General features: G+C 59.8%; 1 protein-coding gene across 1 annotated transcript; it reads right to left on the bottom strand.

Moving 5' to 3' along the window:
- Positions 1 to 1,059: 1,059 nt before the first annotated feature.
- On the bottom strand, positions 1,060 to 23,270 carry NAPA (NSF attachment protein alpha). Its single transcript, XM_025849562.2, has 11 exons — positions 23,024 to 23,270; positions 14,394 to 14,473; positions 11,751 to 11,867; positions 6,986 to 7,032; positions 5,835 to 5,912; positions 5,539 to 5,594; positions 5,358 to 5,442; positions 4,425 to 4,529; positions 3,271 to 3,339; positions 2,768 to 2,818; positions 1,060 to 1,831 (listed from the first exon to the last, which is right to left on the bottom strand). Exons 1-11 carry the CDS (start codon positions 23,119 to 23,121, stop codon positions 1,730 to 1,732), a joined length of 888 nt encoding a protein of 295 aa, XP_025705347.1. The 5' UTR covers positions 23,122 to 23,270; the 3' UTR covers positions 1,060 to 1,729.
- Between the last annotated feature and the right edge of the window lie 318 nt (positions 23,271 to 23,588).

Here is a 23,588-nt window from a genome sequence, read left to right as displayed (position 1 = left end):
CAGAACCTCCCAAAAGAGGGGGGGGGGGAGCTTCACCCAAATCACAATTTATCACGTTTTGACCCAAGCTTGTGTACTTTAAGTGATTTCAAGCCCAGCCAGGGTTGAGACTCACTATTGAGGTCACGGGTGGCAGAAACAGACGGTGGCGCTCCTTAGTCTTCAGCCGGTGCCTGTGGCAGACATCAGTAATTGATCTCCGGTCTCAGGAGTCCTGACTGAGCCCTAGGCAGCCATCATCCACCAACCCATCTGAGCTGTGGGAGGAGCTCAAGGGGACAGGAGCAGGGCACGGTGCTGCAGTCCACTCTCTCTCGACACGGTAAACCTGAACCTCTCTGGGACTTCTTCCAGGCTCTAGCCTGGAGCACCTCTTCGAGGAGCCTGACTTGGGTCTCCCAGGCGGCCCCTCCTCTCATCCTGCCCCCCGTTCACTTTGACACCCCATCCCGTGGTGACTCTGAGCCTCCTCCAGCTCCGTCCCCCCACAGCCCACGCGTGTCAGACTGCTCACCTCCACGCGGGCCTCCGCTGTGGCACGTGGCGGAGGCAGGTGGTTCTTGCCCACCTTTCCCAGGCAGAGGGCTCCTGTCCGTCCCCCCTTCCATTCGCCATACCCGCTTGGTCTTCGTGCCCTGCCCACCTAAGTCGTGTCCCCCCTCATCCTGGGCGCCTGGAACAAGTACCACTGGGGCTTCCAACACTCCTTCCACGAGGGGCCTCTTCCACTCTCTTTTCCGCCACTGTCCGTACCCTCCCTTCTCCAGCCAGCTGAGGGCTGGTACTGCCACCCACCGTCCCAGCGGAGGAAACTGAGGCCCGCAGAACCCAGAGGCCATAGGATCAAGCCAGGCGCTCCCAGACTCCCGAGCTCACCCATCCCCGGGCCTCCCCCAGGACCTCTGACCCCAGCCCCATCTTCAGTTATGCTCGCCCTCTTCTTTCCCACCAAGTGTGCCCAGAGCCCAAGGCAGGGACCAGGAGGGGCAGGAAGACAGGACACCAGCCCTGAAGGGAGAAGGGGGCAGCAGAGGTGAGGAGGAAGAAAAGAGACTCATGCAAAGTGTTCTTTTTTATTTTCTTTCTCAGGCCAGCTGCAGCTTCCGACCACAAAACCTCAAAGCACTAGGGAAGAGGCAGATGTAGGGGTGGGTGCAGGGATGACCCTCTGAGCTCCAGGGCCTGTCTATCCTGAGAGGTCAGGGCTGCAGGAGGCTGGGGGTGGGGGTGGGGAGGGGTTCCCGGCACTGGAGGGGAATGAGCCCACCCCCGTGGAGAGAGCAAATCTCAGCAGCTGCATGTGCTCAGAGCTCGGCTGGAGGACAAGTGGGAACGACAGAAACCAGCCTCGTGCCTCAGCTGGTCAGGAGATGGGGGACCAGATGCTGACCCCCACCCCTGGCAGCACCCACAGCAAATAGGTCTGTGTCAAAGAGTCTGTATTTTGGGGCAGAGAAGGGGCATCTTTGAGGGGCTTAAATAAATGGGTAGGAGGCGAGGGATGCAGCAAGAACAGAGGGGGACTGTCTGGCCAGCAGGCCTGGCCTCAGGGGCCCCAAAGCAGGGCTGAGCCCACACTGTGGCTTGGGGAGACTCCTCTGTGGGAAGGGAAGGGAGGTCTCACAGCCAAGGTCTCGGCCCCATCTCTCTCTCTGGGCTCACGCGCTGGAGGGGCGCGGGGGTAGAGAACACGGGGCAGGAAGACAGGTGCCAGGGGGCTGGGTGGGGCTTAGCGCAGGTCCTCCTCCTCCCCCTGGATCGTCTTCTTGATGCGGAGCAGCATGGTGGTGAGCCACTGGTCCAGCCGGGAGATGGCGTCGTACTCCTTCACCTGGGACACACGGGGAAGGGAAGGTGACAGGGGAGCCGGTCCTGTACCTGGCCCTGGCTCCATCCTTGTCCCCAAGCCCAGAGTCTCTGGTCCCCAAATTCTCTACATGTGTCCCAGCCCGCCTCCCTGAGGAGGAGCAAAGAGAGGGGGCTCCCTCTAAGGCTGCCTCGAGACAAAGAAAGGATGCTGCAGCATAAAACGGTCCAGCTTCCTTGTTTCATGGGTGGAAAACAGGCCTGGAGATGGGAAGGCCTGTTCCAAGCGCCACGGGGACGGGGCCAGGGAGAGCACCGAGCCCTGTCGCCCTGCCCCGGCCCCGCTCCTGCCTTCTCTGTGCCTGAGCTTCCTGACGTCCCGCCCACCGTCCGGGGCAGGATGGACCAGAGGGACTTTGGTCTCTGTCACTGGTGATGGTGTAGGATTTCTGAGGGGCACCCAAGAGACAATACTTGACAGATGCAGTCTAGACGACTGGATTAGGACCGGAGCTGGGCCCAACCAAGTTCCAGATTGTTCAGAAGAGAGTAAGAAAAGGGAGAGCCACCTCTGTGGGGCGGGTCTACCAAGGAAGCTGGTGCCGGAAGGGGGCCCCCCCGCTTCCACGGCTCATCTCTCTCCCTCCCTGCTCCTCCCAACTGCTCACCAGGGACACTCACTGGTGCAAAGACCTTGGCCTTCAGGGGCAGACAGACACCGGTCTGCCTCCCAGCTCTGCCCCCAAGGGGCAGAGGACGAGTTTCCTCACCTCCCCCCAGTGCCACCATCTCTAACAGGGGAAGGACACCTCCTGTACCTCTGGGGCTCCCTGTGAGGATCCTGGGGTGACTGGAGAAAGGGATTCACAGCCAGGACGGGGGCCAGAGAAAGGGTGGGATTCATGGGAGAGCGTGTCTGCGCAGGGCGCCCCCCACCCCGGCCCTGGCCCCAGCCACTCACCGCCTCGGTGTAGCTGTCAATGTTCTGCTCCTCATGGGCATCTAACAATTTCTGCAAGAAGATGGCAGGCAGGGGTCAGGGACCAAGGCTGGCCTGAGGCCTGACCTGGATGAGACCCACACATACACCATCCTGGGGGGGGGGCGGGTCAGGGGGCTCCCGTGCTGGGACGGAGGAAGGGGCTGGTTCCACCCCTGCCCGGTGCATGTGCGTGTGCGTGTGCGCATGCTCATGTGAGAGATCGCTCTGCTCCTACCTCCATCACCACCCGAGCCTTACTTTTCTCATCAAGAAAACAGAGGCCCAAATGAGGGAAAATAAAACAAAACCAAAAGACCTTTAAGAACCGCCGTACAAACCCTGATGATTATAGTAACCAGAGCCCAAGCCTCCGGGTACCCCCCCACCTCCAACCCCCAATCCTGGCTGAGCCCTCCAGGCCCAGAGGCAGGGAAGGGGCAGGGAAAGGGCGGGGAGAGGGCTGCAGAGCGCCCAGTACTCACTTTCATCAGTGTGCACTCCCGGGAACCAGAGAACGCGGGGAACAGCTCCTCGTACTTCTGGACAGCGAGCTGGACATTGCCAGGGTGGAAGGAAGGAAGGGGACAAGCTAATGAAGATGGGCCACTGGAGCCACTGGCCTGGCAGCCAGGGGGATCTGAGACATCTGGCCCCCCGTCAGCGCTCTGCGCCCCTCCCCTGGCCTCCAGTGTCACCTGGCTCTGTGCCTGGAGGGCACCTCTGTGGGGCTGTGCCCAGCCAAGCCTGCTGCAGAGACAGCTTGTGGGGATGAAGCAGCGGGGGGGTGGGGGGGTGGTGGTGTCTCCCAGGCCAGTGCCCAGGGTAGGGGGCAAATGACAACTGCCTCGTATGAACCCATCCTACATGCCAGGGCTGGTGCTGGGCGCTTCCCACATTTAACCATCATGGGGACCCAGGGAGGGTCAAATGACGGTGACCCCTATTCTGAAAGTGGAGAAACGCGCCAACGACCTGCTCAGGGCACAGGGTACGTGGGGGCGGGGACGCGAACCAGCTCAACACCAGAGCCCAAGCTCTTACCCGCAACGGGAGCAGGGGTGGCGGAGGGCAGTGCGGCTGGGGCCCCAGCAACGCTGCATCCAGGAAAACTCCAGCTCCCCCCTGGGCCGTTCCCCACCCCCTCGCCCAGCACGGGCCCCCTCTCTTGCCAAAAAGCCCTGAAAATGGGTGGTGTGGGCACACACGCTATGGTTCAGATCAAGACACTGGGAGTCAAAGATCTGGAACCCAGCCATGTGGCCTTGCATAAGGGTCTCTGGTCTCAGCCTCAGCGTCCTCATCTGTAGAACAGGGGACAGTGACGCTGACCTCAAGGAATGCAAGGAAGGATTCAAAACGTGCTTTCGCTGAAGACAAGGCCTGGCACTGAGTGAGCCCGGAGCTGGATAAACTCAAAAGTGGCAGAGACTGGGCAGGTGACACCAGGGCCAGGAACACACCAGTGAGAACACGCATTTCCTGTCCACAGCTGACTGTCGGGTGTTGGACGTGAGGGAGGGGCTCACCTCTATTAAGGGGTTAGAAGGTGATTTGGCCTAATGATGGACACTATGCTCCGAGGTGGTCACTGGGAGGTGGGGGAAGCTCTGGGCGGGCCCACGGGGCCCCAGCTCACCTTGGCATTGAGCATGTCGATGCAGAAGTGGCAGAGGGCCGCCTTGAAGAAGTAGTCCTTGGCGCTGTACTTGAGGAGGGGGCTGTCCATGGCGTTGGTCCCCACCTGTGACCATGTGGAGGCGGCACCATAAGCTTGGGGCAGGCAGCCAGAGGGCCAGGGTCACTGCCAGGCACCTGGGGGCCAGCTGGGAGCCGCATGTGTGTCCCAGGTGAGGTCCTGCTAACCCGGGACCTCAAGGGCAGGGAAGCCAAGGACCAGCCCCGGGGAAGTCAGCCGGTTGTGTGTGGGCAGTGAAGGCCCAGGGTGTGGCAGGAGATGGGTGTTGCCACAGGGCTGAAGCCAGGTGTCCGTAGGCCCCCTGAGGCACCCACGACGCTGGGGAGGCGGCGGCCCTGCTGTCAGGCCCCACGGGAGGCTGGCACGCGGTGGGCAGAGGGGTGGCAAGCTGCGGGAACATGAGACGTGGCGCCCGCCCCCCTCTCCTCCAAGGCCAGCTGCCTGCCTTTCTCTTGGCCAAACTGAACCCACCAGGACAGCCTGGCCCGCCCAGCCCTCCCCACACAGCCCATGGGAGCCTGCGCACCCATGTGACGTTCCCTCCCTGTCCCGCCCACCACGTTCGTGACCATGCTTCCTGGTCCCCTTCCTGCAGGCTCCTCCGCTACCTCTGGCCACCCCAGGCCTCAGTGATTCACTCCCTCCAGGACCCTGGGCCTCCCCAGAAGCTCCCTGTGAGAAGCGTACAGGGAGAGGGCGGTGAGAGCGTGTGGGCTCGTGGGTGGACAAAGGTTTAGCCAGCAAAGACAGGATGAGCGCCAGAGAGGTGATGGAGGGAGGCATGTGACAGAAGGCAGGGGGAGGGAGCACTGTGCAGCTGCTGGGCACAGTGCCCTCCCAGAGAGCAGGGCTCGGAGCCCCGCCTGTTCCCACCTGTTCATAGATGTCAATGGCCTTCTGATACTGCTCCAGCTGAGCGGCGTAACCAGCCACCTTCAGCAGACACTTGTTGGCTGAGCTGCGTGGGGTGGGTGGAGAAGAGAGAGATCGGTGGTGGCCTGGGGGCTTACTGGGGCCTGGGGAGGACAGGGAGAGGGGAGCCCGCGGCCCGTACCTGTTGGATTCCTCCCCTTTGTAGTAGTCTGCAGACTGCTCGTAGTGGGCGATCGCCTGGGGGAGACACGGGGAGGGGGCGGAGGGCAAGGAGGTGGCAAGGTGACCGCTGTCCACCACGGGCCCGGCCCTGGGGCCTGCACGCAAGTTCTGCCCATGCCCCATGCCCCTCTTCCAGTACTCAGACACCAGAAACCTCCCAAGTGGACAGAGCAGAGAGACGAACCCCAGTCCGAGGGGACCGGCCACTGTGGTCCTCTCCCCACCGTTGGCCAGGCAGGGCCGACGGCCACTCACCTTCTCGATATCCACCAGCTCTGTCTCATAGATCTCGGCGATGGAGATGTGGTGCTTGGCCGCAATCGTGAATCGGCCCTGGGTGGGACACGGGGAGGGGGGGCCCTCTGTGACGAGTGATGTCCCCAGCGCCCCACCCCAGCCCGCTCTTGCCCTTCCAGGTCCCCAAAGCTGGTGGGTCCCTGTGCCTTGGCCGCACCAGTGAGGTGTGCACAAGAAGGTACCGAGAGCCAGGGGGGCATAGGCCTTCAATAGGAGGCTCGCCTGAGAGGCCTGGGTCCGAGTGCCGTCCTGACGGGGTGACCCTGGGCACTTGCCTCCCCATTCAGCCTCCGCGTCCATCCTGTCCACAGGGACATGGGCAAATGAGGCAACGCCAAGGTCATGGGGGCACGGGTACCTGGTGGAGGACCCGGCCTGGGGAAGCATTTGACAGATGGCCCACAGAGGTGGAAAGACCAGCCTAGAATCGCCTGGTAAAAGCTCTGGAGAAACCAGGCTGACAGCTGGGCATCCCTACTGCAGAAGAGACAGCCTTTCTTGGCCTCCCCCCGGCCCCCAGTGTGGCCATGGAAGCCGCTCCCCACCCAGGCCAACCCCCAGCTTCCCCCACAGACATGCACAGTTCTCCCGAAAGAGGCCTGGAGCTCCCACAGCGGCTGACCACAGGCCACCAGCCTCCCCCCAGTGGGCGTCCAGGCGCCTGGCCCTGCTGAGGGACATCAGGAAAGGCCGAAGCTCTGGGCTCAGCGACTCCTGTTTGTGGCCAGGTGTCCCTGGGCAAGTCACGTCACTTGTCTGGGCCCCCCTTCCCTGTCACACGGGGAGGCTTAAACCTCTAGCACTGTTCCATCTACGATACTCCAGCATGGCCCGGGACCTGGCAGGGGAAGGGGTCCGACGAGACAGAGATAGAGGGTGAGGGGCAAAAGCAGCAGAGCGGACAGGAGTCTGGTCCTGGCTCCCTGGCGGAGCCGCCCCCAGGCCTCCCCTATCATGGGGGTGCTCCCTGGGGCGGGGCAGGGGCTGGCCCAGGTGACCAGACTCCCGCAGCTCCCACTCCCCCTCGCGCCTGCTCCTGGTGCCGGAGCTGGAATGGCAGGCTGGAGCAATATGGTGGGGCAGGAGGGGGAGAGGACGGGCCCCCTTACCATGTCTGTGTAGATCTCGATGGCTCTCATCAAACAGTTAATGGCCTCTGGGGAGAGAAAAAGGGAGGCGAGGAGGAGAAATGAGAACGAGAAGTCATCTGGGCAGAAGCCACGACAGGAGGAGGCAGGGCTGTGCTCCCGTGGCTGGGCGGGGAGCTGAAGGGGTCCGTGAGCCCCAGGGAACGTGCTCAGAGCCATGGACTGTGCAGGCCGTGACTTTACCGAGGGCTGCCACAGCGCCACCGCCTTCCCGGTGACCCCAGGGACGGAACACAGGCCGACAGCCAGCCTCCCATGGGCATTCGGAGCCAGGCCAGCGAGGGCCCTACCCTCCACGACAAGAGGGGCTGGCAAGGGGAAAGGGGGGACCAGAGGGGGCCGGGGCTAACACCTGAGGGATGCCCAGGTTTCCCCGGAGCTCTGGCACCTTGGCACTGCCCCATGTCCCCTGCACCTGTCTGGCCTCCATCCACAGCAGGAGGGCGCTGGACGCCGGGACACCCAGGTCCCCTGGGCTGGAATCTCCATCACTGGCTCCTGCCCACGTGTCTGCGTCCAGCAGAGCCCTCTGCTCTCGTCTCTTCCCCTGCCACCGGTCAGCTCCTCAAACCACAGGTCTCCCCCGCAACACAGCAAACACCAGGAAGGCCCATGAGAGGAGAAATTCGGCTACCTTTGTGGTACTACCTCTTCCAAGACCTGAAATTTGGGTATGGCTTTTTTTTTTTTTTTTAACACGTTATTTGGAGGAGAGAGAGCAGCATGAGTGGGAGGCATTTTCTAGCAGACAGAGATGAGCTCTCAGGGTGGATTTTTTAAATGTATCTCCGAGGAAAAGGTGTTGGGGGAGGTGCGGGGGGGGGGGAGGATGGAGAGCCTGGACAGAGCCAGGACGTGGGCTCTGAGCTGGGGTGGGGCTGCAAGTTCGTCCGTCCAGGGCACCCAGCAGGCTCCTGGTCCGTCCCCAGGGCCCCCACAGCCAGCCAGGCCCGCTGGGCGGAGAGGCCACGGAGAAAGGCCGAAGCTGGCACCTGCTCTTATGGGGCTAAAGGTCTCACTACCAGGGGGTGGGGGTGGGGGGGTGGGGAGGATATGTGAACAGAGGCTCTCAGCCTCGGACCTGTGACTGGGCCTTCAGGGAGTCCACAAGCCCCCCTAAATTTACATGCGAAAGGTGGGTGTCTGTGAGCACTCCTCTGAGGGAGGGAGAGCCTGTAGGTTTGGGACAATTCTGAAAGGCCTCCGGAGATGCCAGAAAGATTCAGAGAATTTACACCATTTGGTCAGGGTTTTGAAGCTGACAACTGGAAGCCCAGGGCACCACAGAAGAAAAAACAGGGAAAGAGGAGGCAGAAGGAGAGAACACACACAAAAAACTGTAGTCGGAAACAAGACTCGCTTGAACACATGCACGTATTTTCCCAAAGACAGAATTCCTGAACTGATGAACCGGCAATGGGCTGGTTGCAACAGGACGCTAAGGCTGATAAGGAGCTCGCCGGCTGGGCTGCAGGGAGCCGCCTCTGCACATCCCACCCGGCTCCAGCCTCCATGCCGGTGGGGGGCAGGGGGGGGGGTGCCCTGTGGCCAGCAGGGAGACTCACCGGCTCCCTCTTCTGGGACACCGGGGAGCCCCACCCAGCACCTGCGCACTGAGGTGGCCTAAGCGCCTCCCAGGGAGATGAGCAGGCCCAGGAGGGGGAGAGGCTGCGAGTTCCTCTCTCTGGTAGGACGCGCTCCCCCACAGCGGCCGCCCCAGGCCTACAGGGGCCCGGTGCCAGGAGCGCTGTTAGCAGGGCATGGCCCTTGGAGAGGCAGAAGGGGCAGGAGATCACTCCCAGGCAGCATCACGGATTCACAGGGTTAAGTCCCCCTCACGTGGGCTCCTGCCTCGGGGACACCCCAGCAAGCGCTGGTAGACCAGCCGCTGACACACAGGACACGGCTGGCTTATCTCCAGTCACCAGGCCCCCGGGGATGAGCGGCCAGAGCACCCCTGGATGAGATCCAGCTCTCTGCGGTCCAGAGGGGGGAGGGTGCTGGCTTAGGCACACGGGGAGCCGTGCAACCCAGCGCCCTCGCCCCACCCGCTGGGCTCCAGCGGCCTCCAGGTCTGGCTGCCGTTTCCCACATCAAGCCCGGGACTCAGCCCTCCTGGGTGAACACAGGCACAAGGCAGAGACCCACAAGGAAGCGGACTGGGTTAGAGAAAGCTACTGCGGTGTCTGGTTCGTGGGAGGTGCCCAGGAACGCGAGCATGCAGCCCCGGGCCGGCTCAGGCGGCTGGGGTTAGGGGCCTCCCTGGCCTGAGTCCCTCCAGAGCAGCCGGCAGAGGCTGGGAAAGGCTGGGAAACCCGGGAACCACCGACAGCTAGAGGCATCACATACCCGCCCCCTCGCCCCCAGGCCACCATTCCAGGCAGACTCGCAGACAGAGCACGCTGACAGGTGCCAGATCCTTTCCTTCCACCCCGGCCGGCTCTGGCAGGCCTTCTGTGCGGGCTGGGCACCAGCTGCCTCTCGCGGGGAGGGCCCTCCAGGACTCCTGGAGGAGGTGCTGACACAGGACAGAGGCCTTCCAGGCGTCTAAGGGGACCAGCAAGGCGCCAGGGAGCTGGCCACCTGCTTGGGGAAGCCCGGTGGGGTTCCGAGTGGGCCCTCCTGCTCTGTTTTACAAGCCGAGTGGCCAAAGGGAGGAGGCCGGGCCTCTGATGGGGGCCACGGGCCACCCCTCACTAGAGATTTATCACACGCCAGGTGCTGTGCTGGCCAAGCCTGTGCTTTTTCTCACATGTGGTCTCTGCCTTTACCAGACCAGGAAACGGAGACCCAAAAGATGAAGCAACTGCCTGAGGTCACAGGAGAAGAGGCTTGGTCTAGACTCAGGAGACCACGCTGAGCCACACGCTACAGGAACCATTACTTGGGCAAGGAGTCCGCGAGGTGGCGGTGCTGGGTCACTGCTCCGGTGCCCCCCACCCTTGCTCAGCACCAAGAACCTGGTGCTCCAGCCAAGGCGCCCACTCAGGGCTGTGCCCAAAATAGGCTCCTCTCCTGGTCACTGCTCCTCTTGCTGCCTGAAAGGTCCTTCCCACCCCAGGCCCACCCCTCCCTCCCTGCCTCAGCTCCCAGGGCAGCAAACTGTGCTTGCTGATCCCTGGAGAAACCAAGCTGGCCCCCGGGGCCCCACGATGGCCACGTCAGCAGACCCAACGTGAGACACCTCTCACCCTCCGTGCTTCCTGAGGCTGAGCACAGGGCCACACCCCCGGCCCAGGCCCCAGCACCGAACACATGCCCTGCAGGACCCTGCCTCGAGCTGGAAAAGCTCAGATCAAAAGCCACCAAAGGATTAAGGACGCAACATCACAGACGCAACATCGAGGAGCCGGGTGGGGGCCCATCCGAGGGAAGTACTCGGGTTTGTTTAAAGAGCCAATGGGGCCACACACAGGTCATGAAGACTGGCACTCAACTTCTGCCCCAGAAACGAGTCCTTCCGGTCACTCCGGAGTAGCAGCTGAACAGCACAGATGCTAGGGCGGCAATCCAGGAAGACCAGTTCCCCAGGGAGCAGAGGGAAGGCTGGTGTTGGGGAGACGGGACACAGATGTCCCTGGGTAATTCGAGGCGGCCCTGGGTCCTCCTCACATTTCCCACACGGCCTGCTGTGGCCCACCCCGCCACAAGGCCTCCCCTCTGGTTCTTGCCGAGCCTGGGCCCACCACGTGACCCCCTCAGGCCAACCTCTGTGGGATGCCCAGGTACACAGCAGTGACTGGTCAAGTCTGGGGACACAGAGAAGCTACTTGGTCTACAGAGACCCAATCCCTGCCTGGGAACGACAGGTCGGTCCCTGGCGGTGGTAACGGATCCGCCAACAACTCGCCAGCACCGGGATGGGAACTGGTGCTTACCAAGCCTTGCAAACACCTCGGTGCCCAGCTGCAAACTGTCCTCTCTTGGGAAGGGCAGGTCTTTGTTCCAAGACGAGGCATCTCCCTTTTTTTTTTCTTAAAACATTCACGTATTTCCTATTCTCTCATGAGAGAATAGTAACAATAGATGGTTACCTAAAAAAAGTATCTCTGCTTGCTAAAATTAAAAAATTAGCAACCTGTGTCTGGCAGCGAGATGGAAAACAGAAATTAAAATTCCAGCTCCCTGAGACCCAAAATTCTGGTACCCACCGGGCTGTGCTTCTGCTTCGGGATGTGCCCGATGGGACAAATGGTTTTCTCACCATGAGTCAGTCCCAAACCGGGCTTTTCTCCCCAACGCCGCCTCATTTTAAGTAACTTGTTCCCTCTGGCAACTCCCATCATGGGCTGTGTTCTGATCCCCCCCCCCCCCCAGGGTGTAGGGAAGCCAGGTTAGGATAATTTCCGCTCCTTTTTCGGCAGCAACTCCTACCTGGCTGGTCTCAGAACCCCCTCCCACCCCCCTGTGCGTGTTAATTCTGACAACAGAACAGATTTTCCTCTCTCCTTGGCATGCGGTGGGTCTGCAATGTAACTCCCACTCCCAAATGCTCCCCGGCTCTGGGAGGGAAGCGATCAGCTGCGCACACAAAGTAGCAGGGGGAGGCGGAGGCTTGGAGCGGGATGCAAATGCCAACCGGAAGGGAGCCAATTGCGAAGTTCAAGCGCAAGTGTCTCCCTGCCAGCCTGTGGCGCCTGTCCCTGGAGAGAACCGGCGCCTCACGGAAACCTGAGGACTTCCGTGGAGAGTGCTCAGCTGGCCCCAGAGACCCGCGGAGGCTCACCTTGGGGGTCGGCTTTCTTGAACGCGTTGCCAGCATCCACAAAGCAGGTGGCCGCGTCGTGTTTGCTCTGGAGCTGCAGGTGCAGCTGGGCTGCCTGGCAGAAAGCGTTTCCGGCAGCTGGAACAGAGAAGAATGAGCTCAGCCTTAGTGGGGCTCCGCTTGTCAGAAGCCATCCCGACGCTGGCCCGGGAAAGGGCTCTCGGGAATGCAGAGGGCTCTGGAGAGAGGAAGGGACTGGCCTGGCGGGGGTGGGGAGGTGGTGCTGAGGTGAAGGCCTCGCCCTGTCGACCTGAGGCCTCCTGACTCCTGGGCTGAGGCTCCTGAAGGTCCATGAGGTGGACGCGGAGGGAGGAGGAACCTGCCTCAGGGGGAGGCCCCTGAGCCCTGTGTATACAAAGAGAGAGCCAGGTGGGGGCCAGCTAACATCCCATGGCCCTAATCTCAGCCTCTGCCGGTATTTCCAGGGCCACCAACTTCTAAAGATCCAAGAAGGCAGACGGGGCCGAGAGCTATGCAGGATACAGAAACTATCCCCAGCTGACCCCCGCGCAGTGGCCCCGTGGGACAGCAGGAACTCGAGCGCATGGGGACAAGTGCCGCTGGGCAAAGGGCGGTGCAGACCACATGGGGGGCCCAGTTTGTCCAGTACTTGGCTGTAGGTGGTCATCCTGCGCTGCTCCCAAGCCACTGTGGTCACCCGTCTGTCTCCTAAGTTGCCTGGCAGCTTGCAGAAGACAATGGCCTGGCTCCTCCTCTGGGGCTGGAGAGCAGGGGTGGGACGGTCCTGATGGGAAGCTCCAACGCCCACCGCCAGCTCAGCCAGCCCCCACCTGAGGCTCCACTGCCCTCCATCCTCCTCCTCCTCCTCCTCCTCCAGCTGCGTCGGAATCACACAGTTCCGGAGCCGGAAGGAGACCAGAGGGTCTGGCCCCCTCCTGTAACTTCAGAGCAGCAGGAAAGACAAAGCAGCCCGGTTTCCATCATGTATGATTTATTACTTTTAAGGGCTCAAACGTGAGTGCAAAATTTCCAGAAAAGCAGTATCGCTGGGAGAAAAATGAAACATGGCCCTGGATCTTTGTTTGAATAGTTGGGGGGGGGGGATGGGAAGGAAATAACACATTTTAGGGGCAAAGCGATGTCTACGCGACTGAGAAATACTTTCTCTAAAGGCACCTCCTTAGTTTGGGAGCACGAAATTATACAGGGCACGTGGCTGTGTGCACTATCTATCTGGTGAAACCTCAGGAAAAACCCTTCTAGTTTCCAGGAAACCAAAAATGTTCTCAGAAAATGAGGAGACTCCGTCTCACCGGGGCCTCCTGGGGTCCCATTCCAGGCTGTGTCTCCTTCTGGTCAGGAAGTTCCTCCTGGGGTCCCAAACCTGTCTTTGCTCGATTTCCTTGATCCAATCTCACTGAAGCTTGAGGCTGAGTCCTGGAATCAGCCCTGAGAAGCTCAATGCGCTAGATTTTCAAAGCTCTCCTCCAGGCCCTCAGGCAGCGACCGACCAGCTCTTCTGGCTTCTCAGGCCTCCAGGAGCCCCTCCCTGCCTGTCCACCTCTCCTCGGTGGAGCCGGCCAAGCGCCAGTCTGACCACAACCTTGAAGCCAAGTCAGAGGAACGGCGACTCTGGTCTCACTCTGCCCACGAACACAGGTTCTGAGTGTCTCCGGAGGCGCATGACCTGGGATGCCCTGTTCTGGGGGGAGGCCCTTGCAGCAGTTTGTGACACGGTGTGCGAGAGCGCACAGAAGGCTCCGGTGGGCACCTCACAGCCACTCCTGAAGTTTGCTAATCTGCCGACCAGGGTTCCTTCCACCCTGACGCGGGGAGGTGGTGGGCTCGCAGGCATGACAAACACGGAGCTCGTGGCCACCACATTTACTGAGTGCTGGCTGCCCTCGGTGGGGATGCCTGATCTCCATGAATGCCCACTGCGGCCCCATGGGGGTGGGACTGCCGCTGTCCCCGCTGTTGGACTCAGCAGGAGTCAGAATGGGAAGTAACCTGCCCGGGGTCACACGGCCAGCCTGAGCTGTGCCACGAAGAGAGAGCCTGCAAAGGCCCTGAAGCCACACAGAGGCCGCTCCAGAGTTGGAGCTCTGCCTTCTGAATTCTGGTTCTGTCCCTCACCAGTAGTGGCGCCTCAGGCCCGGGTCTGAGCCAAGCCTCGGTTTCCAATAACGGGGATGTTAACGGTAGTGCCCCTCACAGAGCTGCTGTGACGATTCCATTCAATACGCATGCTTGGCACTTAGGGGCACACTTGATAAATGGTTAAGGTGACCACTGGAACCACTGGAATGGTCTGCTACGTCTAGCATTCAGACCTGATAAAAGCAGTAGGGAGGAATTTCCGGGGAAACCGGACATTCGGAGTTTAAGGAGAAACCCCTCCAAGAGCTATGTGGATTCAATCATCTATTTATCCTTACAGTCCTCTCGCCAAGGCCCTGTGGCCCAAGTAAAAGAACCCAGTGGGCTCCAAGTGAGCCAGTGGCAGGCCGACGGGCTTCCGGTGCCAGAGATGGCATGGAGAGACTGGGGGCTGCAAGGCGAGCCCCAAAGCCAGGCCTTCAGGACTGGAAGTCAAGGGAAAAGAGAAAGGAGCACGAAGGGGTTCTAGCAGAGATCACATACCACTCCAGTTTTTGGCCATTTTGAACATGTTTGCTGCTCTGGTGTAGATCTCACACGCTTCCTCTATTTTAGATGAGCCTCTGGGGAAAGAAGGTAAAAGGAGATGAGATGCGCTAATCTGGTAGTAAGAAGCAAGCCAGCGTTCTGTCCTGGTGACAGTGGAGATGTGCCCCTACCCCCCAATAAGGCCTCTGTGAAGCCCACTGCAGCCCAGGCCTCTGCTGAGGGTTCAGGGGAGACCCAGCCTGCGGCCCCCGCTCCCCTCCCCGGCACAAAGGCACACTCAATGCAGGCTGCCTGGGCCCTCCCTGGGGAGGCCTGGGTCACCCCCACTCGGCGGGGATGGGGTAGGGGAGGGGGAAGACTTCCCAACCTCCCAGTGAGCCCAGCCTCTGACGGCCTCTTCCACTTCTGCTCAGTGAACGCTGGTTCCCAGGCTCTATGCAAATTCCCCTACCGCCCTGCCAAGAGATTGCAAAGCATTCTGGGGAAGGAGCCCAGCTCTGGATGACTTGTCCATTCCCCAATGCCTGAAGCCCATGCCTTACACGCTGCAGGTGTTCAGGGAAGACCTCTCGACCCTACGAGTGTGCCGTTACTAATTCAGGACGTAGCAGATATACACAAAAAACTAGACTTTCTTCTCTAAGGTGGGGTCTACAGAACTGTGGGGCCAGGTGCAAGAGACAAGATTTCCGCACCCTACACTCCTCCTTTGTACTGCCTGAATTTTCTTATCTTCTGCCTATTTTACCTGCCAAAATGTATTTACATAGAACACAGAAAAGATATACATGACTTCTAAATATCAGGATTTACATTTGGTTCTATGGTCCAGCAATGAATTACATGTCTAGCAATCTACCCCAAGAAACCAATCAGAAGAGGTATAAGGATGTTCAGTGCAGAATTATTTAAAATGGCAAAACTACCTTCAAGGAACTTACTGCGCCAGAGTAGGGGCCTGAGAGATACGGAGGAGTACTTAAAAAAAATCAAAGAGCATTCTGCTTAGGCAGCTTTCCTCTGCCCTCCTGAGATGTCCAAGCGGTGCATCGGAAGCTCTTCCTTCATGAGTACCTTGTCCGCGAGTCCCCGCCACGTTTCTGTCCTTCCACCGCCGAGAATGCAACCCGCCTCAGCTCATGAGGTCTGTGGTCTCTGCAACTGTTCCAACACCCATGGCCCACATAAATCAGTAGGAAAAAACCCTACATGCCGAGTTCCACCAAATGGATTTCAGATCCTCTCTTCGCTGACATCAGTGTTTTGTGTCGAACGAGGAGAAAAGAGAGGCATTTTCCAATAGAAAGCCAAACACATCATGGTTCCTGTCCCCCCCCGACCCGTGTCCACTGGCCCTGGAAACCGACCAGCCCCTGCTGCAGCTGTGCAGGGCCTCCGGGGTAGTTTTGGGAGTCGTGTTCACAGCGTTCCTTCCTTCAGTCCATTTCTTTGAATCACAGGACCTGCGAGTTACAGTGATCACACCAGGCCCCCTAGCCACCCTCCTGGAAGATTTCACTCAGTAGGTCTGGGTGGGGCCTGGAATCCGGCTTTTTAAACAATGGGCCCGGGTGAATCAGAAAGCTCAGGTGAGTTCGGGAGGAAAAAGCTGATGTAGACCCACTGCTTGGAAAGCGGCCCCAGCGACCCCTTTGGAGTCAGGCTGTTTCCAGGCTGTTTCCGTTTGTAAATATACCCCAGGGCAGGCCAGCTGGCTGGCCAGGACTGGAATCCCGGCCTCATGAATCCACATCACAGGAGGTAAGTTCTTAGCTGAAAAGTCTCTGCCTTCTGGGGCTGTGCTGAGGCGTCTCCCCTACCCTCTGTTGTTCCACAGGAAGTGCCCCCCCCCCCCCCGGGGAATGCACTCCTATGCTCACTCTGCTGGGTCCCAGGGTCTTCCCTCGACAGCTTCACCCCAGCTGGCCCAACACACCTTGGGCTTGGGGCCCCTGCTTGGAGTGACCTCTTTAGAACCCACTCCTGGCCTTGGAGAGGTGAGGAACTTCACAGGCGGTAGGGGGGCCTCTGAGGCCTAGATACAAAAATCCTCTGGGGGACCTTCTCTAGAACGTCCTCTGACTTAAAGGGGATGGATGCGTTCACAGACCGAGGTCATGTCTCCCCACGCCGTGGATCCCCTAGCTCATCCTTCCCTTCTCTGTGGGAACAACGAAGTCCTATCCAGATTCGGCAAGTCTCTGAAAAACCTCAGGCTCCTGGATGAGCAGAAACGGCTTGTCCCACCGAGAGGCCCAAGGCGGGGTGACTGACAATGAACAGAGCCAGCCCCAGCTGGTCTGTTTCAGCTCGGTGGGACAGAGTGAACACAGCACACAAAGGCTGTCTGTCAGCTGCCGGGCCGCAATTCTGTGATCCCAGGCCAGCCCTGCGTTGGGTCAGTGATTCTAACTACGGAGTGGGAAAACCACAGGGATTAATGTCTGCTTAGGTCTGCCTCCTCTCTCCTCTCCCGACTTGGGTCCTGGCCATTTCCATGCCAGATGATGACTGGGGAATCTCTGGAGTTCCATCGTCTCCTATAAGAGATGGAAGCGGAGTTCCCAGAGGGGAACAGGTGACTCGCCTTGGGTCACTGGCAGATCTTGAGACAGAAGCCCTTCCCACAGCCACTCATTCACCTGAGGAACAAATGTGAGCATTTATTATGTGCCAGACACTGCAGATACTAGCCAGTAAACCAAGGAGAAAGACCTGGCTCTCAGTAAACAGGACATCAGCAAGGTGATTTCCGAGTGAGTAAGCACTGGAGGGACTGGGGGAGGAGGGGCCGCTCTGGATGGGCAGATCCACGCCACTGCTGTGAAGATGTGAAAGTCAAGTTCCGTCCTCAAAGACAACCAAGGAGCCACTGACAGAAGGAGGGAGGAGCCCTCCAGAGAGCAGTCACAGCATGTGCAAAGGCCCTAGGACACCAACAGGCGTGGCCAGTTCAAAACAGCAGTGGCCCGGCTGGCTACAGTGCAGGGAAGGGTAGGAAATGAGGCCGGAGGGGCAGGTGGGGGACCCCCATGCTGGAGGCCAGGGGAAGGGGTGAGGCCCTATTATACCGTAACAGGCAGGTGTCTGGCAGGGCCAGTGACCACAGGGAAGAAGTCCTCAGCTCCAGTGCTCTACCAAGCTGCCTCCCCACAGGATAAATCTGCGGTTTACTACAGGACTTCTCCCCGAGGTTAGGGCAGCTCTCAGAGCACTCATCGGAGTGTGGCAAACTCCCTTCGAGGAAGAAACCAGGCCTCCTCCAATGCCTCCCGCAGGAGATCCAGAAAAGCTAGTTGGGCCTACCTCTCACGAAGAGCCCGGTGGCAGCACAGGCGACAGCTGACGGTCCCTCCCCCACTGACCTCCCCCGAGCTGCCTCTGCTTAGCTCTCCCCATCCCGTGGCTCCAGCTCCGAGTCACGCCGGGAATAGAGGGAACTGGTTTGGGCCAGCCTGGTGCAGGCCTGTCTATAATTACCCACTCGGCTCTGCTTTCTGCCCCCTCCCCAGGCGGAGGAAGCAGTCTCAGGGCTCCCAGGCACAGCCACCAACCTCCAGCGACTGCCATATGGAGAGGCGCGCGCGGTGCCAGCGATGCACAGACGGCCCGGTGGGCCCCGGGCCAGGGGGGTCTGCAGGGCAGAGTCTCAGCCTCCCTCGCTCCTTCCTCCACCCCCTGGGCACCTCCTGGCTCCCAGAAACAGGCCACCCGGCCCATCAGCACTCTCCTAAGGGCTGCAAAGGGCAGGGCAGATGGAGTGACTCCCATTGTAGGTCCTCGACCCTCCCTGGCCCTCCTGTGCCTCCTGAGGGCCAAAGCCACTGCCCCTCACTCCTGTCCCCCGTTTCTCTGCTTCTCCAGTGTCCCGGGTGGGCAAGAAGGGACCCCAGGGCCTGTCCCACCCTTACCGTGTTTCAACATCCTACACACCTCCTTTACGTGATTAGAATGGCCTGGTAGGAGCACAGAGTTCCTCACAGTAACGCTCTGGGTATTAGCCCTGCTCCACCGAAGAGGAAGCTTGGGCTCAGAGGGGTTAAGGGGCCTGCCCACACTCATGCTGCCAGAAAGTGGCAGGGCCCAGAAACAGGACTCAGGCCTGGAGATCAAGTGCTGCCTTGCGTCTCACTCAGTGACCTGGGAGGCTTCCTTCCCCACGTCCAAGGGTCTTCTGCAAAACGAGAAGATGGACAAGGTCCCCGCCTGCTCTCGCCTCTGCTCTAGATTAAACAGCCAACGCTGTACAGATTTCCCTTCCCTGATGAGCAGACGCTGCTCTCTGCTGGAGCCGCGCTGAGCACCCTCTAGGCAAGGGAGGGAGTTAAACCAGCCCCCCACAGAGGGCCCCGTCAGTGCTGCAGGCGGAAGAAACAGAGAGAACATGGAAGGTCCACCTGGCCCAGGGAGCGGGCAGCCACCAGCCCTCTTCCTCTGCTGACTGCACTGAGCTGTCAGAGACAGAGCTGTGGGATCCCCCGGCATCTCCTCCCCCCCCCCTGCAAGGCTAAGCCCTTTACCGCCCCCCCTGCTCGGTAGTGCACCCCCTCACCCCGGCCTGATGGGTATGGGCTCCCGTGGGGCAGGGCCTGGCCTCCTTCCCCCACCCCCCAGTGCGCACACAGGCCCCAGGAAGGACTAAAGGCTAACGTTGTTACGCGCTAATGGCTGGGTTCTGCAACCACCCCAGGTCACTCTTGTTGACACTCCGGTGACACGTCTGTAACAGGTTTCTACACAACAGACCTGGGGGCCAAGGGAGGGGCTGAGACCAGTTTCAGGCACTTCGGTAACGGCGGGACTTTGGGCTGGCAATTGCAGAGCCTCAGTTGCTTTATCTGTAAAATGGAGACAAGGAACCTGAGCTGGGAAGCAGCCCTGTGGGGATGAGAGATGACATATGCGCCATACCTGGCACAAAGAGCAGAGCAGAACAGGTGCTCAAACGGCTGCTATTATATGAAGGAGGAGAAACACGCTCCGAGGGCTGCCAGCCACCTGGCAAGGGGAATTCTAGAGTCACGAGGGGTTGGTGGAAAAATCGGCGACTGTAGTTAGGCCTGGACTCAAATGCAGGCTCGTGGCTTGCACGTCTCGGGTCCCTCTGTGACCCAGGGGGAGACACCGTCCCTAGCGGGGCTGCTGGGGGCCCTTGAAATCTTGCAGGTAGCCCCTGAGAGAGTGCCTGCCTCATGGCAGGCGCTCAGCTTGGCTCTTATCAGGCTGGCAGAGAGGGCACGTTCTAGAACTGTTTACCTATTTCCAATCTCAGCATGAGCTTTATCACCCCTGCCCCCAGGTTGGCAAGGTGGCACCCTCCTGATTTCCACAGGGCCCTGGGCCTCCAGCCTCCCCACCCCCCTCACTACATCCTGCAGACAGTGCTTATTTCTGGGCCACTGCCTTCCTGACAGTAAGCTCAATGAAGGGGGGGGGCATGCCTGCGCACGGCGGGGCGGGTACTCCTCTAGTTCTCCTACTGATGCCCCTCTGCACCCCAACAAGATGACTTCACTGCAGCCCAAGAACTGAATGTGTTTCCTTTCCTTAATAGGTGTTTCCGAAAGACCTCGGTCTCTCAGCTGTCCTGTCCCAAACAGAAGCACTGGAAGTTCTGTATAACCAGGCGGCAAAGTCCCCGCCCCCGCCCCGTCCCACCGAGAAAGGCAGAGCCCTGGGACTGCAGCAAAATGATGGCCGGGGTACCCCCAAACCTTGCATCCCCTCAGGAAGGACTCCACTCTGAGACTGGGCGAGGGACACCTGAGTTTTCAGCCATGGAGCCTGGCAGGGGGCAGGGCGCTCTGAGTGGCCACAGTGATTGCTGGAAACAGGCAGGCCGGGCTCGTGCAGGCTCTGCAGGTGGAAGATGGTCCAAAGCACAGCTGGAAGCTGCGGTTCCCACATGGGGCTTGGCAAAGGGCCCACCCACCCTACCCAGGCAGTCATTCTTCCCCTACAAAAGCCAGCCTCCAGCGCTCCTGGGGGTTGCAGGTGCCTATAGGCAGTTTAAACAGGACCTGATTGGTCAGGACCTGATTCCATCTTTAGGAAAATGCTCTTGGTCTACGTGCTCTCGGTCTATGGAACACCTTATCATCCCTATTTTTCTGGTGCCTCCCACCCAACTTCCAGTAACAGCACTCAATGATAACAGTGAGCACTTAAATGCTCACCACTTCACAAGCACGTTCTCCGTTACTCTTTAGGACCACCCCACGAAGTAGGTATTACTATGATTTTCATTTCACAGACGCAGAAACTTCCTCAGATATTTCCTATCAACGTTGGTATCCAACTGGAAAAGTTTTTGTCTTGGATGTCGGTAGGCAGGGGTTGGGAGGGCGGGGGTGGAGGTGTCAGGGATGAGGACAAGTCCCAGGGAACACAACCACTGTTTAGAACTCGTACCATTCCAGAGGGAGCACAGCGGGGAAGTTTGTGAATCCACCTGAAGCCTCAGAGCAGGAAGAAGGAGAAGGCATACCTCCCCTCCCCTTTTCTGCGGTTTCACTGTGCTTTACTCAGGAACTCTCCATCTTTTTGCGTCCAGAGAGAAGTCTGGGCTGCCCACCCCCCATTCCCTACAGCTCGCTGCCGCAGGGGCATGCGCTCTGGCTGGGGACTTGAGGGAGGAGGAGGGAGCCAGAGGGAAGGTACACAAGGAGCTCGGATCTACTAACTGGCTGGTACCGCCTCCCTCGCGGGCCGCTGGTGCCCCAAAGCCCTCTAGTGTCTGGGAGCCCAGCAACAGTGAAGAACAAAGAAGGCCCTAACATCCAAGGATTCGGGCTTGCCCCAGATCCCAGGTGGACGCTATCTTACTTGGCCCTCTGACATGACCAGAGACCTCTCAGTTTGGAAGGTTACTGCTGTTTCTGAAAGGGGAGGGAAAAGCACGAGGGACAAGCTGAGCCCCAACATTCCCTTCTCCGGTCCCTGAAGCCACTGGGGGCTGTAAGAAAAGGCTGTGAGATGCTGAACACATGAAACCCCAGCTCCAGAGGGGAGGAGGTGCCAGGAGTGGCTGCTGGCCAAGAGGAGTCCTCTGGGCTGACCTGTTGCTGTACTCCCTGCTCTCAGACAGGCTCCCGTCAGTACCCCGTCCTCTGCTCTCGCCTTGCCCACTCCCCTCTCAGCACCATCTCAACTGCTTTTGGAGCTGGAAGGGACTGGGATGAATACACAGCTCTTTCACTTAAATGTTTGGAGAAAACTGCCATGTGGGGCAGGGAGGGAGGAGGAGTTATAGGGTAGGAGCCCCCTGAGACACCGAAGTCTGCCAACATCCTTCCTAAGTGTAGTGTCCAGAAATGGGCACGAGCCTCGGGGGGAAATGAGTGTGGCAGCAAAGACAGCTCTGGGATCAGACAGGCCCAGGTCTCCCACTTACTGAGGAATCAGGCAAGTAAGTCTGTCCGCCTCCACAGGGATGTTGTGAGGATTCAATGCAAAGACACAGATAAGGTGCCTGAGCCAGGTCTGACTCAGAATCAGAGCACTTAATAAATACTATCTGGTATTACTACCATCACTGCCTTCACTCTCCCCCACACCAGCTGCTGCAGTCCTTTCTAAAAGGCCAGTGGGAACCCCCCAAGAACGGCCCTGTTACGGACTGGGTAGAGATCCTAACCTCCAAGATGACGGTATGCGGAGATGGGGGCCTTTGGGAAGTGATTAGATCGCGAGGCAGAGCCCTCCTGACTGGGATAAACGCCTTTATAAAAGAGCCTCCCAGAGGGCTAGTTCTCCCCTTCCATCACTGGTTCCACAATGTGAGGACACAGTGACAAGTCCCCTGTCTATGAGAACGCAGGCCCTCGTCAGACACGAAATCTGCCAACACCCGGATCTTGGGACTTCCAGCCTCCAAACTGTTAGAAATAAATGTCTGATGTTTATAAGCCACCCGTTCTAGGGTACTTTGTCATAGCGGCCCAGACAGACGAAGACGGCCCCCATTTAAAATCCTCAATGCTCTCCAGCACCTCAAGTCCAAGCTTCTTTCTCCGGTTCATGCAGCTTTCTCTCAGGCACCCTCACACACCTCACACCTGGGCTCATCACTCCCAGGATCACCTCAGCCCTGACTCCCTCAGCCCCATCGCCCAGAGCTCATGCAAATCCACTGCGGTTCGCCTTGGAAAGGTCAATCCGCTGGGCAGGTGTCCTCGGTCCCAGGCCCCACCGTGCCCATCAGGGATCCTTCAGATAGGTTCTCTTAGAACTCCAAAAGACTCTTTGACCTGGCTGCTCTCCCACGCCGGTCCCCTTCAGGGCCTCAGGCCGTGCTGCCTCGGCCCAGGTTCTCCTGCGGCCTCTTGGCCCACCTTCAGCCTGGGTCCCCTTACCGCCTCAAGACGGTGCGGCCTCGGTTTGGGTGCCCTCAGCCCAGGGCCCTCCCAACACCTCAGACTATCTCCCCTACAACCGTGTTGCTGCTGCCCGGGCCCCCTGCCCTTAGCCTGGGTCCCCTCCGCTACTTTAGACCACGGCACCTCCTCCCGGAATCCCCTCCGTTCTCTAGGCTCGAGCCGTGCGACTCCGCCCCACCGCTTCAGGCCACGACTCCGTCGTCCTCTCAGTGTAGGTCCCAGCCCACCCCTCGGCGTGGTTCTCACCCAAAGAGGCCCGAGAAGAAGGACTGCGAGTTCTTCACTTTGCGCTCCGCCTCGGCCAGCAGCGCCATCGCCTCCGCTTCCTTCCCGGAGTTGTCCATGGCGGCCGCAAAGGTACTCAGCAAACCGCCCGACCCGGGCCCCCGGGGGACTCAGCAGAGGCCCGGCCGCGGTAGACAGGTCGGGGGAGCTTACAGGGCTGCGTTGACGTCGCACCGGTGCGCGCCGCCCGCTGCCCGGCACCATGTGACGTGCGCCGGCCAACCAGAGATCTGGTAGGGAGGTGCGCGCCCTGCCGGCCACGCCCTCCCCAGCCGCCGCACACCGCCCCGTGACTCACGGCCGCCAATCGGCGACGCGATGTTTCAACGCTTGCGCATACTTCCGCGTAGGACGCTCCATTCTTCCTGGTGCGCTCTACGACATCCCACGTGACTCGCATAAGCCAATCGTAGTCCCCACCGTCAAAGACCCGTCCCGAGGTGGGGCTTTCTGGCTCCTGCTCCACCAGTCAGCAGCATCCCCCGGCTCGGCCCGTACCTCCCCGCGGAACTTGCGCCCCAGTCAG

This window comes from Callorhinus ursinus, unplaced genomic scaffold, assembly GCF_003265705.2.
Source record: "Callorhinus ursinus isolate GAN/ISIS: 27379988/994484 unplaced genomic scaffold, GSC_fseal_2.0 scaffold71, whole genome shotgun sequence".
Taxonomy (NCBI): Eukaryota; Metazoa; Chordata; class Mammalia; order Carnivora; family Otariidae; genus Callorhinus; species Callorhinus ursinus.
This window is presented reverse-complemented; position numbering and strand designations above follow the sequence as displayed.